General features: G+C 41.1%; 2 protein-coding genes across 8 annotated transcripts; one reads left to right on the forward strand and one right to left on the reverse strand.

Moving 5' to 3' along the window:
- The first annotated feature begins 95 nt into the window (after positions 1 to 95).
- Positions 96 to 6,385, forward strand: luc7l (LUC7-like (S. cerevisiae)). 5 transcript variants are annotated; one of them, XM_051418655.1, is made up of 11 exons: positions 99 to 322; positions 1,376 to 1,446; positions 1,750 to 2,672; positions 2,797 to 2,895; positions 3,417 to 3,527; positions 3,667 to 3,810; positions 3,915 to 4,091; positions 4,286 to 4,374; positions 4,468 to 4,497; positions 4,601 to 4,762; positions 5,130 to 6,385. In XM_051418655.1, the coding sequence occupies exons 4-11, from the start codon at positions 2,800 to 2,802 to the stop codon at positions 5,248 to 5,250; spliced, it is 930 nt and encodes a 309-aa protein (XP_051274615.1). In that variant the 5' UTR covers positions 99 to 322; positions 1,376 to 1,446; positions 1,750 to 2,672; positions 2,797 to 2,799; the 3' UTR covers positions 5,251 to 6,385. The 5 variants fall into 5 exon arrangements, with proteins under 5 accessions (XP_051274612.1, XP_051274615.1, XP_051274616.1 ...); XM_051418656.1 differs by having other exon boundaries at positions 1,791 to 2,672; XM_051418652.1 differs by lacking the exon at positions 1,376 to 1,446 and having other exon boundaries at positions 96 to 322; positions 2,578 to 2,672.
- On the reverse strand, positions 6,173 to 17,719 carry LOC127373819 (epidermal growth factor receptor kinase substrate 8-like protein 1). 3 transcript variants are annotated; one of them, XM_051418646.1, is made up of 19 exons: positions 17,585 to 17,719; positions 16,474 to 16,564; positions 16,144 to 16,302; positions 15,877 to 16,026; positions 15,671 to 15,753; positions 14,361 to 14,473; positions 14,053 to 14,108; positions 13,828 to 13,957; positions 12,482 to 12,570; positions 12,326 to 12,400; positions 10,948 to 11,096; positions 10,171 to 10,315; positions 9,339 to 9,394; positions 9,147 to 9,249; positions 8,845 to 8,970; positions 8,574 to 8,727; positions 7,815 to 7,980; positions 7,409 to 7,541; positions 6,173 to 6,896 (listed from the first exon to the last, which is right to left on the reverse strand). In XM_051418646.1, exons 2-19 carry the CDS (start codon positions 16,501 to 16,503, stop codon positions 6,810 to 6,812), a joined length of 2,004 nt encoding a protein of 667 aa, XP_051274606.1. In that variant the 5' UTR covers positions 16,504 to 16,564; positions 17,585 to 17,719; the 3' UTR covers positions 6,173 to 6,809. The 3 variants fall into 3 exon arrangements, with proteins under 3 accessions (XP_051274606.1, XP_051274607.1, XP_051274608.1); XM_051418647.1 differs by having other exon boundaries at positions 16,474 to 16,523; positions 17,585 to 17,693; XM_051418648.1 differs by lacking the exons at positions 15,671 to 15,753; positions 15,877 to 16,026; positions 16,144 to 16,302; positions 16,474 to 16,564; positions 17,585 to 17,719 and adding an exon at positions 15,060 to 15,246.
- Between the last annotated feature and the right edge of the window lie 149 nt (positions 17,720 to 17,868).

Here is a 17,868-nt window from a genome sequence, read left to right on the forward strand (position 1 = left end):
TCGCTTGTCTTCAAACGTTACAGTTGGACACTTTCATACTAACAGCCCTCCCTGTAGCATTAGCTAAACGGAACTACAAACAACAGGCGCTGTCGTCATTTCCCTAATGTGAAACGGAAACTGGCTAGTTCACGAAATTGAGAAAAGCTGCGAGGGGTGATGCTTGGACGAATAAATAATCAAATAACCTTACAGAAATACTAAGAACTGTTTTCAGTTGCTTATTTTTTATATAGCGCTATCGACTGAAGACCAACCACAATGTCTGCCCAAGCTCAAATGAGAGCTTTGCTCGACCAGCTAATGGGAACAGCGAGGGATGGTGAGTTGCCGTAGCATGCTAGCTGAGCTAGCTAGCTAGCCAAGATGGAGCCACTGCTGCGGCTGGCTTGTGTTGGTGTGTGATGGACAGCATGAATGGCTGTACTGCAGAGGGCTGAGTAAAGTAACGAGACAAGTAGCCTTTACGAATTAACGATAGGATTTAATGTTTGTATCCATTTTAGCTCATTTAAAGAGTTGTCATATTTTTGGTTTAGCCTTTACCACTTTTAGCGATAGCCAAAATCCTAGCTAGTAGCTAGGTAAGCTAACGCTACTGTTTATTGTGAAGTTACGGAAACCTTGAGACGCCACCATTGATCCATATATAACAATTGATTGATATAATGTATCCAGCTATCACTCTGTCAGTGGATAACGTTAACACTACCGTGTTACATTCACAATATGAATAGTTTATACTCTTGTACAGGACACGATGGCTAGACGTCGCATTAGGCCCACCAGTTCTTGCTGGTTAACCAGGTTGACCTGGTTGTTCAACATTTTTTACTTAAATATTTAGGTAAATAGTTGTTCCTGAGTCTAGAACAAACTACACGACCACTATTTGCTTGGTATTTCATTATGTTTTGGCTTATAATAGCCTATTAAGTGTACCTGTAAAATACAAATGCATTAAGAATAAATTCTATCATCTTGACAATATAACTTAGTAGTTAATATAACTACTGTTGTCTTTATGGTGCTTTGACGTGATGAAATGAAAATTTTGTGATTGCTTTCCAGCTATATGGATACAGACATTAAAAGGTAAATCAACTGTCAAGTCTGATTATCACGGGCAGAAAACGACAGATTATTGCTGTTCTGCCATTTTATAAATCAGAGGTTCATCCTGACAGTAGATTGAACAGAGCTACAGCCCTGTGGATTATCCTTTTAACAAGTTGATAATTTGACCTGTACAGTTACAGTGAATTTGTGTTGTGAGTTTGTGGGTGTATGTGTGATGAGATTGATATCAAATTCTTCCCATACATTTGTTGCATACAAACTGAACAATTGTGGCCCCTTTATTTTATTCATTAAGGTTCAGTGTATCTTTGCCAGCCTACATCAATCTGCAAAGGAGTTGCAGAAAAGCCTCATGTTCATCGAGCCGTGAGTCACACATAATTTTTAAGCTGTTATGATGAATATCCAAACAATTTGTTTGCCTTCCGGAAGTTATTTTAGCTTTTATTTTAATCACACAAATGGGTATATCTTCAGTGGCAATAGAATTACAATTTGGAGTGGTATTATACAGCTTGAGCTAAGACGTCTGGTCGCGCTGAATCCAAACGAGCAGTGTTTCATTACACTTCTGTTTTCAGAAGGCAATTTTAGCAGTCATCGAAACAAAAACTTTGCACACATCATTTACAATCTGACTTGTGTATGACTCCCAACTTCTTACTACAGGTATGGGCAAGAAAACTGTTCCCATTTATACTTTTCTACAGCGGGTTTAAATTTCTGCTGCTGAGGTCTTGAAGATGCAGAAGGGTACAGTATGTGGTGCAGATCGCAGTGTGTATAAACTAAATTTTTTTCCTTGGATTTCTGTTGCATTTTTGTTTTGAATTTCTTTTCAATGTTTCATTCTTGTAAAAGGCTTGGCTGGAACATTTGTCTGAAATGTTTACATTTCTTATCGCAGTCGCAATAGCAGTCAGTCTTTACCGCATAGTCTAATGTATTGAAATGTAATCAACACTTTCATTTCACACTAGTTAATTGAACACCAAGAATATAGTTATTTATCAGTATTGTGCCACTATTAGCCTAATCTCATAATGATCCACATTTTATAGAGTGGACATTGAGCCTTATCACAAGTTAAACTGAGTTGAGGCTCTCACATCGCCAAATTTGTGTTGAGGCTTGGGTAAGGTAAGCACACAGAATAAGAGGAAGTACCATATACATGCACACAGGTACCTTTACTACTTTAATGTTGACACATAAATAGTTAATAAACGTAGTCCAGCAGAGGCACAGTTACTCTTACTGGTGAATATAATGCTACACTAATGCAAGTATATGCAAAACTTTTACAATCATAAATACAAGAATTGGATTTCACTCATTAAGGTTGCCACAAAATCCTTGCAGTGCAGTTACAATGACACACATGTGCTCAGTGAATTTAGTGCACTTAAAGGAATGTATATTAAAGCACTAGATACCTCGCCCCTGCTAACAAGTATGTGAGGTCTTTCTCACTGGTTGTTTTTTGGACTGTTTCAGGGGATGAGACGCGACAGAGGGTCAAGTTCACTGACGAGCGAGTCTGCAAAAGTCATCTTCTAAACTGCTGTCCACATGACATCCTGTCTGGAACTGTAAGTGGCCAACCATTTATGTCTGCTCTGACCATCATGTACTATAAGTAATTGGGGAAACCTTTTGATATCAGTTTTTCCATATTTGAGTTTGTGCTCATGTCTGCTTGTGTTTTGGTGATAGCGTATGGACCTGGGAGAGTGCACAAAGATCCATGACCTGGCGCTTCGAGCAGATTATGAAATTGCTTCCAAGGAGAGAGATCTGTTCTTCGAGCTTGATGTAAGTGATGTCCTATTATAGATGATATAGCTGTGCAGATCATAAAATTGTCAGTCACCATAATAAAACATAGATTAACCGTTGATGTGACCGATTGCTTTGCAAGATATCGCTATATACTTGTTGTTGTTGTAAAGTCAAGTGGTAAACAGCCAGTGATAGTAGTTTCAGCTCACATCATTTAGCATCCAAACTCACTTGTTATTTTGGAAAATTTGGCTTTTTTAAAAAACAGTTTCTGCTGTGTTTGTAGAGAAGTAGCCAATGGCTAATTCTCCCACCTTAATGGCAGTGAAGTGAGGTGCTACAATAGTGCTTTTCACCAGTACCTCTGACTGGCAGCCACTAAACAGCCTCAAGGACCCCTATGACATTTTGTTTTGAGAGCAGTTACTGTCGATCACTCTGATGATTGTTGAAAATAAGCATAACCCCTATAAGTTTCCCGTGTGCCTATCTATCCAAATCTACCATGTCACATATTTGTTTTTTTAAAAAAACAAATTGTCCAACTCCTAAAGGCGGTGGACCACCTGGAGTCATTCATTGCCGATTGTGACCGGAGGACAGAACTTGCCAAGAAGCGTCTGGCTGAGACCCAGGAAGAGATCAGTGCTGAGGTGGCAGCAAAGGTGAGCCACAGAAGTTGACATCTAATACCATGTATTACAGTTATACTCATATAAACTGAGTCTTTAACTTTTTGCAATAACAGTGTGTTTCGTGATAGAAATTTCAGATGTAAATTATATTTTTTGTGCTGTGTCGCAGGCAGAGAAGGTTCATGAGTTGAATGAGGAAATAGGGAAGCTCCTGGCCAAGGCTGAGCAGCTCGGAGCTGAGGGCAACGTTGATGAGGCCCAGAAAGTTCTGCAGGAAGTAGAGAAGGTCCGCACTAGGAAGAAGGATGCAGAGGTGAGGAAGGAGTATTTGGCAGGTGCTTCCACCTTAAGGGTGTGTGATGCTTTTCCTTATACTAATAAGTCCATATTTTGATCCTTTCACGCCTCTTTCTTCAGGAAGAATACAGAAACTCCATGCCGGCGTCCAGCTTCCAGCAGCAGAAGCTTCGGGTGTGCGAGGTGTGCTCTGCTTACCTAGGTCTCCATGACAATGACCGTCGTTTGGCCGACCATTTTGGTGGGAAGCTCCATCTGGGCTTCATCCAGATCAGAGAGAAACTGGACCAACTAAAGGTATGTGCCAGCTTGTTCCCCCATGTGTGCTATTAAGCCATTAGTATAAAACTCCTAAAAAAAAAACAAGTGTATCAAGGACACGGGGCTGATTAGAGAAAATATACAGGAAAGAAAAAAAAATCAAAAAATCGCTTGAGGTTTGGATAAAGATGCTGTCACCTAATTGGGTACTGTGTTTTTATTTTGATCAGAAAACCGTGGTCGACAAGCAGGAGAAAAGGAACCAGGAGCGCTTAAAGAGACGAGAAGAGAGGGAGAAAGAGGAAAGGATGAAGAAGAGGTGAGTAAAGATATTTAAAATCCTGGTGACATTTATGGAAGTTAATTTGTTGTATAAAGTGTCTAATAATTTTGGCATCCACTTACTTCACAGGACCAGATCACGGAGCAGAGAGCATAGAAGGTAAGACATTTCTCCACCAATCTACATTTTGAATCAGTTAGTTTGGAGTCTGATTAAAGGGGCTATCTGAGGTCAATTATAACCTGTGCGTTATTTTTATCAGGTCCCGTTCTCGTGACCGCAGACGGAGACGCTCGCGCTCCTCATCGAGAGACAGGCGCCGATCGCGCTCACGCTCCAGGGAGAGGAGGAGGAGGCATCGCAGCCGATCCCGCTCCCGCAGCCGAGGACACCGTCACAGCCACGAGCTGGGCTCCAAACACAAGTAAATACACAACAAAGCTAACACAGTTCTCAAAGCACCCACAGAAAGCCATTTCCAAGAAACTCCTCCAGCACATTTGTCACGGGGTGCACATGTTTTTTCATGATTGCAGCTTTTTTAGACACGGTGTTGTGTTTTTCTGAAGACAGTTGAAAAGTGTCAGGCATGTTGTGAGAAGTTATAGTTATATCACTCCGCATCATTCAGTGGTGACACACCTCGTCCTCAATCATGAACTTCTTCAGAATGTTGGAGCTCATAATTGGCTCTTCACAAACACACTCATTCTTTCGCTTTCTACTTCTTTCCTCTACATGTTTGTGCTTGTATTACTTCTCTGAATATCCCGTACGGTCTCATCACCCAGGTCGTCCAGGGACCGAGAGCGCTCATCCAGAGACAGGTCACGGGAGCGAGACAGGAGGGATGGCATGAACGGCAGGTCGGAGTCCCGCCGGGCAGATGACAGGGAGATGGGGGACCTCTAAAGACCAGACTTAATCAATCACGACACACAACCTCCCGTCTCTCTCACCTGTCTGTCCATTTATAATAACCTAATGTCACACACAGTCCTTGCCTTGATCCCTTTGTTCTCCCGCCTGCCTCCTTTCTTTGCTTTAACAGTTAATGCAGCCAACCCAGAGTGTATACCTGAAATTGTATGGATTAAATTTTCTAGCATCCAGATATATCAGAAGATGGCATTGGATGGAGGGGGTTAGTTATCGATCAGTAGTGGAGTGTATTAGAATGCCCACATCTGTAATCTGGTGGCTGTCTGTATCCAATACATCCCATGTCTTGTTTTAAACCACCTACAATGATTCCAACAGAAAAAGCCAACAAACTGATGGGCTGAAGCGTAAAATGTAACTGATCCATATTTTATTATTGACTGATGGTCTTTTGATACAGAATCTGTCTGTAAATATGTTTTGGGCCTACTGATTATCATGGTCTGAGAAGCCTCGTCCAATTAAGAAGTTTGGGGTTTTTTGCCCCTCGCTCTGAAGATTTCTTTTCACCTGGTAAATGGCAGTTATTGTCGTACAGCTCGAGTGCAGTACTCTTGAATGTCTGTCCACATATACCTAGTTTGCTAAAGCCCAGTTAAAGTTTTAGGAACCCAATTCAAAACCAAAAGGTTTTAAAGTTGCGAGTATTAGTATCAATCTTATTTCTCCCCATGTCTTCTTTTCTTTGGTCAACTTTTATTTTGTTGTCAGTAGTGAAGGGAATCTTTTTGAGAGTCGGCCAGTATAAGTTCATGCTTGTTTTTGAAGTATCTTGTTTCTTAATTTGTTTCTATCTTGATTTCTTTTATTTAAAATAATAAATGGTTACTTCAAAGTTGGTGTCGGCATGTGAAGCAGTAGGTTCAGAAATGATACATTGGAAATACAATGCTATAACTGTACATACCTTTATTAATTAGTCAAGTCATACATTGAAATTTTGGCCCAATCTGGACAAATTCCATGTGAATAGACTTATAATTGCAAACAGATTTTAATGGATGCATTGCTTTAACCTAATGTGTGAAGTCATATCTGTTTATGTTCTGCTGGAAGTCTTTCTTTAAAGTCTCAATAAAAAAATAAAAAAATCCCACCATTTTAATTTTTATTGTCTTTCTTGCCAAAGTCCTGTCATTGTCTGCATGTTAATCATGGTTGAATGTTATTTTACAAAGATAAATACATTTCATTAAGTTAGTCTGTACCTACTTGGCATAACTGAGAGATAACTATTCACAAGAAAATCACATACATTACAAATAGTGTACTTTAATGTTAAAATATTTAATCTGAACAGCGCCTGCTTGCACTTAAAGCTTACATTCCTGATTTGCTGCCAAATACTTTGGTTTTAAGATGAAGTAATTATAGCATGATGGTCTTCACTATGTTGGAAGGTCAAGTCACCATTGCGTGTTTGTTCTCAGGTGAATATAATTAATAATTCAGTTCACTCTTGAGTGACAATGCCACCAGAAGAACACGATCCTTCATCTGCAACTCTTCATGTTGTAGACGCCTGCTGCTCACAATGTGCTGCTCTCCAGTTTCAGATCAACCTTCATTTTCTGTTTCTCCATGACTGCCTCCAACTCCGTGGCTCTCCGGGCATCCTGTAGAAAGCAAAAACAAATTAGGACAGATGAAGGAATAAAGGCGCTGTTTGTATTAACCAGTGTCTGATATTCAAAAGGCGTTAATGTGGGCTATGAGGGTGACTAGAGACATGAGACCTAATTTAACATTCAGGTTTAAAAATAATTAAAAACAATCATGACACAACAAACTGACTGACTCACAGTAGCATCAATAAGATGGCCAATCAGTAAAATAAGAATTAATACTCACAGAATACATTTATATTGTAATTATTCCATGTTTCTGATGGTAGGTAAAATTTGTCTTGGATAGCCAATAAATGATAATACAGATTGGGTTATATTAAACTAATTTAGAAATTAATATGACTTCAAAACAAAAAGTTGTTCTCTGCACACTATTGAATATTGATTTGCTTGATTACTGGTCAAATTTAGTGGTCAATTTATTTGTCATTGATAAATGTTGATAAGAACAGGGAAATGAGGTACAGCATTGAAGTAGCCATAGTTTTCCTTTAATTTACCTCCAGCAGTGCTTTCTGCACAGTGAGCTGGCTGTACACTCTGGCGCCCTCGTCTGGAATCACAGCTCGCAGCTCCTCCTTGTTGAGGGAGAAGAGCTGGGCACCTGTCAGCACTCCCAAACATGACACCGTCCTGAGGGACAAAACATACAAATGACTTCAAAGTCAGACTCTAGCCAGTTAATACTCTTGTGGAGATGCTATACTGAAAGCTTTTCCATCCTTAAAAACGTTCTATTGTAATATCAATCCACCCGTACCCACCGTACATTGATACAGGAAATAGTTATCAGTGTTAAAAGAATGTGGTCACTTATGTTGACATTTCAATGAATAAATGGCATCGTACTGGCAACACTCCCAGTGTGTAAACAGGTCTGTAGTCAGCAGATGACACGTCACTCACGGTTCACTGAAGCCCTTCCCTTGGAGCCACTCCGCCACCTCCTCTGGAGGAGAGTGGTAGTCCAGAGGAACAGAGGTCTCTGAGGAACGAGGGATGACCAGAGGTTTGTTCAGACTGGTCTTTCCGTTGGTCAGCCTCTGGAGCAGCTCGTCGTTAACCAACATGACTGAAAAGATGAAGAAGTGATAGAAGGGATGGTGATAAATAAGCTTTAAATGCCCAAATAATGACTACATGACTTAGTAGGAATAAAATAAATAAAAATCACATAAGAGTAGGGCTGTCTAACAACTACATGATCAAGTACTGATTAAAGTGTACCTTTTGGTGTACTTGTAATTGTTTTTATTTAACTTTTCCCCTTTTTTTAAAGAGCACAACATTTTTGGCCATCCTAAATAGGTCAGATGTGGTGACATTAAACATGAATAGTCTGTTTTTACTCCTTAGAAAAACTGGGCAAACTGCATCTACTGTGGAAAACTGTGAAATGTCAAAAGATCCAGAGCAGCTACTAAATGGAACTTGTGGCTCAGTTTAAGCATTATATTTGGTTATTTTCCATCTTAAAGAATATAATTTCAGGTCTGTTTTCTCATTATTTTACAGTTGGGACAGATCCCTTTTAACTTGGTTCAATAGAAACGTTTTAGTTCTTTAAAAGGTCCCACACTGTCCCCTCTACTGTCCATCCCATTATTTGTTTTTATGCTTTCAATCACACCAATGTCTCCTACACAGCCACATATAGTTTGGTACCTTTATTTTCTGTGTCCTCCGCAGCTGATATATGTTGGCTGTATGGCGGTAAGCTGCGTGGGCGCTGTGGGGAGTGGGTGGGGGCCTGGTGTGGAGCAGGTGGGCTGGGTGGGACTACAGAGAAAGTTTTGGCGAGGGGCGGCGGAGCTGGAGCCTGCGGGAATGTGGAGCACAGAGAAAATGACACTGGACTTCACTTCAGGCGTGTACAGGTGAGACCATACCTCTGTGCTTGTGTGATTTCTTGTTTGTGAGTGTGTTTGTGTCTTACACTGGGGGGTTTGTTGTTTACGGGGCTGTCTATATGAGCCACGGGTTCCAGGATGTTGAAGGGAACAAATCCGATCTGGTTGAAGCGATTGCGACACTTCCACCAGCGCTTGGATGATTCAACCACCTGTCAGACGGAGGAGTTGCTGTCAGTCAGCCTACTGTTGTGAGTGATTCTACAGAATTTTATCCAATGAAATGAATACAAAATGTACACAGTTCTACAAGCTTCATGATGGGTTCCTGAAGGCACCATGAGCAGGTCTTACTGTGTAATTTTACATGCATTGTTTGATTCATTACCTCAAGTGTCTCCCCCTGCTGCACTGAAAGCTCACTGCTGTTCCTGGCTATGAAGTCGTAGGTGCAGCTGTAGAGTCTCTCTGGCTCTGGTGTGCCGCCATGCCTGAAAGGAGAAGAGACCGACACTGTCATCATGCCGTCGGGGGGGGGGATTGTAAAAGCTAACTGATTTGCTCCTTAAAGATGACCTACATGTCATCGCTGATGTGCGTGTTTGGAGGACTGCCTGGCTGAGGTGGCTGGTGCTGCTGTGGGTGAAAACAAGACATTCATGAATAAACAAAAACACACACACACACACACACACACACACACACACACACACACACGCACAAAACAAGCCTACAGAGGGAATGGTGGTGGTTGACAAAATAAAAGTCTCCAAAAGTTTAATAAACAGCAAGAGCTTTGACAGTTTCCTTTTTTGTAAAGAAAGCTTTCCAAAGAAACATTAGGTAACTAGCCGACAATAGTTCACATTTGCCAGCAGGAACTTTGAAGCAGCAAAAAAACACCGCCTCAAAAATGACTCCCAGCTGTTTTATTCAGTGATAAATTCCTATGATAGTTCATAGCCATGGCCAACACAAAATTATGTATTACTTGATAAAAGAAGCACAAAACCTGGAGCCCTGAGCAATGGAGAGACATTTTTCGGCTTTTCAGTGGCATGAGCTACCTTGAGAGAGCCAAATTGCTAGCATTGTTGTCAATAGCAAATCAATACAAGGCCATTTTAGTGCAAACACGGTCCTCATAAATAAGAGAATTTGCGAGAGATAAGAAAATAAGGAAGATAAGAAAATGTCCACTACATACAGTTTTTAGCACAGAACAGGAAGGAAATTGAGGGAGGAAAGTGCAGCTCTAGAGTTTAATGTACTTGATATTTCTGAATGATTGTGTGTCTGTCATTACATTCAACCCCTGTGTTAGACCTTCAGACACATATTTTGACTGCTCCTCTCTTGTGACACACAATGGAGCGAGAGTCTAACCCATTACATACGCAGGTATTCCATACCTCTTGTTTTACTCTGAGGTCCTCATGTTTGTGCTCTGACTCAACCGGATCCTCCCAAACCTGCCCGTCTGCTCTCAAGGCTTCTGGCTTCCAACCGTCCAGGAACACAGGGGTGTACGGCGCTACAGGCCCTCTGAGCTGGGAGCTGAGGGAGCACAAAGGGTCACGTGCATTGCTCCTTATTACACATGCTTTTTTACTTTATAGTGTAACTAAAACCATAATTACTCTTTAACAGTTTCCTCCAGTTTTTGGAAGTAATGCCAAAGCTGAAATGTTGGTTTTAATTCTGCCAGAACCCACTATTTTGTGGCAATACTAAATGCCTTCCCATTAGACCATTTTCATGCCTGAGAGATCTCAAAATATGTGTTGAATGTGGCCACCATAATTACACTGGTTGCTGGGTTGAAGGATTTATGATACTAAAATTTCCCATTAAAACTTTATGGTTTTGAACAGATCTTTAGAAAGTAATAAATCAAATAAAATTTCCCTTTAGGTTTTATGCTTTCATGCAGCTGCAGAGCTGTGAAGACTCTCAGTCATATGAAAGGTGAATGAGCAGCCAATATTTGATACATATGACATTCGATAATATACATCTATCTGCTTTATTTTTTGGCAAAAAATAGATAAAATAAGATAACACAAAAATACCTTAATTACACCATTAAAATGTTTTTTTTCCCAACACTTAAGTATAATAAATTATCTCAGGAGAAATGAAGTGAAACTGTATTATTATTCTTGACTAAATTTGTGTCATAATAATACCGTGGGAGTGTCCAGTTGGTACCCAGAGACGTCCACAGCTGCATCTCCTCCTCGTTCAGGTTGTCTTTTAGCAGGGTGACGGCAGAGTTGGTCAGGGTGGGGCTGGACACTGAGGCTCCCAGCGTTGGTCCCCCTGTTGTTTTCACCATCTGTTCACACACAGATCACACAAAACCAGTGTTCATGTTAGTTATTCCTGCTGATTGCAAGTTTGTAATCATTTGATAATTAATTAAGCTAAATACAACTATTTTACTACTACAATTTTCTTCTGTTGGAGACACACCCAAAGCCTAATGGACTCATCCACACACACACACACACACACACACACACACACACACACACACACACACACACACACACACACACACACACAGTGACATACACATTGCCAGAGATATGAGGCTGCGTGTTTCCATTCAGGTGTGCCAGTATGCACAAAACACACCCATTCCACCCTTTGATTCTCTTGATGATGACTGAGTCTTAACCTGAATAGAAGAGTTCAGTCATCAAATATCAACAGAGACACACCTGAAATTCCATGCTTGATGCTTTACATTTTATATGAAATTAGTTAAATACTTCAGAGTGCAATGTCAAGAGTACATTATTGTTGTGGCTTTAATGAAAGGCCTATGGATCTGAAAGCTCCTTGAACTTGAAGTTATTAGAACTAAGATTTTGTCATATTTTCTCATCTGATAGCACTTGTTTTTGAAAAAAGTCATAGAGGAACCATTTTTGACAGATGGAAAACACCAGGGCTGTAATTCAAAGCGGCAGTCAGGGGACGGCAACGTGGCATTTCTAGCAATAAGCAAATGTAAACCAAATGTTCTGGATCAAGAACCCATGCCTGCCTACAAACACTGCCACGTAAATCAGATCAAACAAATGCTGAATTTATCACATGTTTGGAGTTCCAAAGAGGCTAACACACAGGGAACTGCCTTGTGTAAATACTGAGTGGAACTTAAAGTTTCTGGCAACATTACTCAACTACACTGACGACTTTCCATTATTTTGACATGACACATGCTCAGCTCAGGTACAAACATACTGCCCATTATCCTGGTTTTGAACCATTATCTTCAGGTAAATAATTAAAATAACATGTTATATACATTATATAACTTAATTACCATGGCAGTCTCCAAACATTATCCACACCTTTATCGTCTCTCCCAAAGAATAGATAATGAGACATCATGAGACACACGAACGCTAGATTTATTTTAAGATGTCACATTTGACCCAGTTTTGTTATCTGTGCTGCTATAAAAGACGACGCCTCGTGTTTACAGCATTAGCAACAACAGGTGTAGCCCCCATAAGCCTGGCTGGTGACATAGAGGTTATAATGCTCACTCACCATATCCAGAGGTTTGAATACATGGTGAACAAGCTCCTCTGATGAAGGATTGGAGATGGTTGATTTCAGACGGGCCTATAAAGAAATAGAGGCATTTACTATGTAGCACATAAAGATAACCAAAAGAAATTAAATGTGGTCTGACTGAATACACACCAGCAGGCTGAAGCAATATTTGAATTTCTGGAAGATATCTATGAATTCCTCCTCTGGCGGAGGGCGGGCCTTTGCAGTGAGTAGATCTTCTGTAGTTCAGAGAAGGTGACACACAAAACACAAGAAAAAAGGTCACCTACGGAACAAGTTTTCATACAGTTTCAAGTTTTCCTCATTTTGGTTATGTTTCAGACTCATCTTAAAATGGATTCCCTTCATTGTTTTTTCATCAATCTACACACAATGCCCCACAATGTCAAAGCAAAAACGAGTGGAATGTTTTATTAATGCATGAAAAATAGTTCTGAAATTTTCCATTTACATAAGACCCTTTGTTGACACTTGAAATTGAGCTCAGGTGCATCCTGCTTCTATCAGTGGTCCTTTGAGATGCTTCTACAACTTGACAACTTGATTGGACACGTGCTGAATTAGATTCATTGGACTTAAGTCAATTTAAAGGTCTCAAAGTGGATGGTTTGTGTGGAGAGAAAAGCAAGCCATGAGGTCAAGAAAACTGGTCGTACATCTGCGAGACAGGATTGTGTCAAGGTACAGATCTAAGGAAGGATACAAGAACATTTCTGCAGCATTTAAAGTCCCCAAGAGCATGGTAGCTTCCATCATTCTGAAAGGAAGAAGTTTGGAACCACCAACAATCTTCCTAGATGGGGCCACCAAGCCAAACTGAGCAATCAGGGACAAAGGGCCTTGGTCAGCAGGTACCCAAACAACAAATTAAATTAGATCCAGGGTTACTTGTGGAGATGAGTGAAGCATCAGCGCAGAAACAAATATTTTAACTTTTGGCCCCCAGTTTCCAGCAGTTTGTGTGGAGGAAACCAGGCACTGAGCAACACCTCATCAATACCATTCCTACAGTCAAACATGGTGGTGGCAGAATCCTGCTGTAGGGATGTTCTAGAGCAATCCTGAGTGAAAACCATTTCCACAATGGAAGGAGTGGCTTTGAGAACGCTCATGTGAGTCCTGCAGTGGCCCAGTCAGAGTTTGGACCTGAACCCAATAGAGCATCTCTGCAGACATCTGAAAATGGTTGTGCACTGACGCTCCACATCCAACCTGAGTTTGAATGATTCTGCCATGGAGAATTGCCAACTGGAGAAACTTCTAATGGTGTGTGAAGTTTGAGGGATCATTTCCAAGAAGATTTGAGGCTGTCGTTGCTAATGGGATATTCCAATCTTTTATTTTTAATAACTTCAAAATCTTGTTATTGCTTTGTCATTGTGCGTATATTGATCTGAAAAAATGTTAAGTGAAATTAATCCATTTTAATCTGAGTCTGAAACATAAAATGAGTAAACCTTTCTCTCTCTTTTTACCTTCAGCACTTTGCTTTTTACTTTTCTTCTTTTTCTTCTTCCTCTGGGACAGCACCGTCACAGCCTCCACAGTCTGCTGCAACTTGGCCATGAAGTTCTCGATGTCGTCGAAACAATGATTGAGGATCCCCTAGGGGAGGGAGAACCAGTTTGTTATGCTGTTCAGATATGAGTTACAGCCATAAGGTGACGGAACAGACTAAAAAAGGTGATGAGGAGGCGTACCACTTCTCTCTCTGCTCGCAGGAAAGAGATGTCAGGCCCGCCGTTCATGCCGTTCGCTGTTGCAGAACAGAGGAGAGGATTCAGTTCATCCATTTTCATTCATGTTCCTGGTGTTTGCTCCATGTGGAATTCCTACCACCCCCTCTTTTAGCCTTGAAACCCACCCCCACTTACACACGCACACACACACACACACACACACACAAAGCAATCTCTGTGCTCCTGAATATCTCTCACTTCTCTATTTCCCCCCTTCTTACCTTCAAATAATTTCAGGGTATTCATGTGAAAAAGTGTCTTTTTCTTACCTCTGAGCCCTGGGTAAGGTGGAGGGTTGATTGGTGGGGCATTTGGAGCATGTGGGATGGGGGGGCTTGGGATTTCAAAGGGGTCGATCATTTCTCCCCCACTCTGAGGAAGCCTAAAGGACAAGAGGAGAGTTTCAAGCCCGCTGCACCCTAACAACATTGCACTACAGGTAATGTCCTTCTTGACGATGACGGCATCATCTCAGGAAACACCCCCCAGTCGCTTAAAGCAGTCAAACACATTCATGAACACACATTTGATTGCAGACAGGCTCATCCTCGTTCTAAAAGCCTCAAATGGACACAGCCTTGGGACTATTTACAACAGGATGACATCTTAATCAGTGGATCCAGCCAGACAAAGCAGTCCTCTATCAATAGACACAATGTGATGACTCTGAAATTCAATCCTTTAGCCCTTATCGCACTATGAAACCACAGTAAACAATCTGACTGTGCTTTCTCATGCCTGTAACCTACATTGCACACGGCACTGTGCTTCAATCTGAATTCTGCTTTTAAACAAATCAGCGAGCAATAAGACAGTTTTAAATTCAAAAGACAAGGACGTGGATCACTGTAGCTGCAAGTGTTTGTATATTTGCTTGCCTACTCTAAGCTATATGCAAACATTTCACAGTGCCGAGTCAAACTTTCTTTCAACTGAATCAGCATCTAAACCCACCTGCCCCGTCTTACCACATGTGTCTGTCCATCACACGTCCTTTAAAAAAGTATTTTTAAAGCAGGTAATCCATTCAGGCCCTGAGCCTGCACACTGCCGTCGTCCCTCCTCTGCTCTCACTGCTTTCTGTCACAATGGCCTTGTTTTCTCTGTCACACCTTCTTAAGTTATGTGAAAACCGGTAAAACAAGTCTTGCTCAGCTGTTTACACTGTCCTCTCTGTCTCTCTCCCTCCCTCCCTCTCTAAAAACAGGTGGATGGTGGCTGCTATGATTCGGTGGTAAATAAGACATAATGGCATTAAAAGAGGAGACAAGCAAGCGCTTTAATGGGGGATGGCTCTGAATTATCATGTATTATCTGTGTCCAACTTTTTGTTTGGCTGCTTGTCTGTTATTATTTGGCGGTCCATCAACGTCCTCCCATACAATATTAAGGCAAACATACAAAAACAGACAGACAGAAACACACTTTCTTCCATTAAGGCATGACAATTGGGCACTTATAAGCTTGAATTTCATAAGGAACAAACATCAAATGAATGGTTCAGTTTTAAAGTCTTCACGAGAGCCATTTTGATTTGTTTCTTCACAGATTTATTTTGTGACCATGACATTCACTGTACCTGAGGGCGTCAGGGAGCTTCTCATTCCTGGTGGTGGAGGAACCAGAAACCGCTTCTGCGATGTTGTCACAGATCTGCTCTGCCTGTGAGAATAAGAATCTGGAAGTGGCATCACTTGTAAAACCTGAACCGGGCTGATGATTCAGAACTGCCACACTGTGTCAGGCAGGACAGACTGGGAATCTCGCTCAGGTGTCATTACTCACCTTTACACTCTCGCAGTTAAAGAAATGAATATCCGGCTTCTTTTGATCTACACCTTGGCAAACAAGAAGGAGGAGGGATGAGAAGTATTTTTCTGTGTTAATGGCGTCGCAGCGGTATATAGATTTGAAAGAGTAGTTCTCCAGCTCATCCTGCATGAGGAGACAAAACAAGGACAACATTATGAATAATAATATGACTTGCATAAATCCCACCTTCATCCATTTACAACCTACAGGCCCTGTTGGCCATAACGCACGTGTTCTTACCTGGCTCTGTGTGTCCCGGAGATGAATGGCTTCTGTTCCAACTTCTAGGAACATCTGTTGACTCCACAGCTTTTTGCTCTGAGCTAGGAAGAAGAGACGCGACTGGGCTTCCTCCACACTCTGCACATCCCCATCCTGGAGTGAGAAAGTCAGCAGGTGCTGCATGCAGAGAGAGAGAGAGAGAGAGAGAGAGAGAGAGAGAGAGAGAGAGAGAGAGAGAGAGAGAGAGAGAGAGAGAGAGAGAGAGTGAGAAGTAAAAGGATGAGGAAAATGTTTCTTAAAATATCCCTTGTGGAAAAAGGTGTGGAGTGTAATGTGTAGCAGACTTACATTAACAAGATACCGTGAGATGTTTGTCATCCTCCACTGCGTCAGCTGCTCTGGAGTCAGAAAGTTAGGGCAGCTTTATATGAATTTACAGCTGGAAAGAGGGTATCAGAAAACATGTTAGGTGGAGGTACAAAGGGTGTTCTTAAAAGGACCTTTGATCCACTTACAGATGCTAACAGTTCTTCTGGTGCTGCTGCTGTTGTTTTAAGGCAGGCAGCAGTTTAATCTTAGCTACACTTTCTCTAAAGAAACAAGTCTTAGCCAATACCTGCAAAAACAACACCCTCATTTAAATGTTTCCCTTCCCCATTACGTCAGCCTGTCCCTCTCTGTGCTTCAGTACCCTGGGATTACGCTGTGTGAGTGAACGAGCCGCCCAACCAGTCTGACAACAATACAGTGTATCTCTCCATTCAATCTCTCTGCTCATCAATACTCGGATCACTGCTATTAAGAGGACACACATCCAGTATCACTCACACTTCCCTAAGACCGGTTTCATTGAAAAGGGATGTCATACTAGTGTATGATATGGTATTTCAAAATAAAAGTCTCAGACAGAGCAGTGACAATAATTTAGCATGACAGTTTCTGCAAACTTAAGTGGAAAAAGTGAAAAAACATTGCAAGATGTTGACTGAACTCCTGTATCAGCACTACTGAGAATTCCTGTTTTGTGAGAAACAACCTTAACACTCTGTTAATAACTATTACAAAACACTAATATCACAACAGCAGCCTTCCAGAGTACTGTGTTATAATGTACTGAATATACACTCCATAGTTAATTTGTATATTACAACACATTTTGGGATGGAAAAGGTCATTATTTTGTCATAATTGTGTAAAACACTAAAAATGTGGTGCAACACGGACATGACCCAAGGCTCAGTAAAGTGTAAAGGATGTTTTTGATTTCAGTGACTCCACATTACATCAAACAGACGAAAACAATATTAAATTAACAACAAGTAGCTTAACACATTACTACACATCACAAAATAAAAAAATAATTAAGAAACAACATTTGACAAAATGTCACACAGTCTTTCAGCTTCTGATTCATGGTTACTATAAAGACTGATGATTGGAAATGGCTTGATCGACTTACCAGGGTTGACTTCCAATACTTTATTCCTGATGTTAACAGCTGTGTGTTTACACTGACAGTAAAACCTGTCCTGCGTCTCAGCGTACCTGCAGGTATCTCACTCCTCACTCTGCTCTCTTTGGTACTGAAAGCCTTTACAGAGCAGAGGTGTGTCACCTTGCACAGTCCCGCCCAGTCTACCACCCCACCTTAAAGATACAAATATTTACTCAGTCTTTCACCTGTTAGGACATATTTGAGAAAACTGAGCAGGGCTGAAGCAACACTGGCAGAACTAAGGTCAC

This window comes from Dicentrarchus labrax, unplaced genomic scaffold (assembly GCF_905237075.1).
Source record: "Dicentrarchus labrax unplaced genomic scaffold, dlabrax2021, whole genome shotgun sequence".
Lineage (NCBI taxonomy): Eukaryota > Metazoa > Chordata > Actinopteri > Moronidae > Dicentrarchus > Dicentrarchus labrax.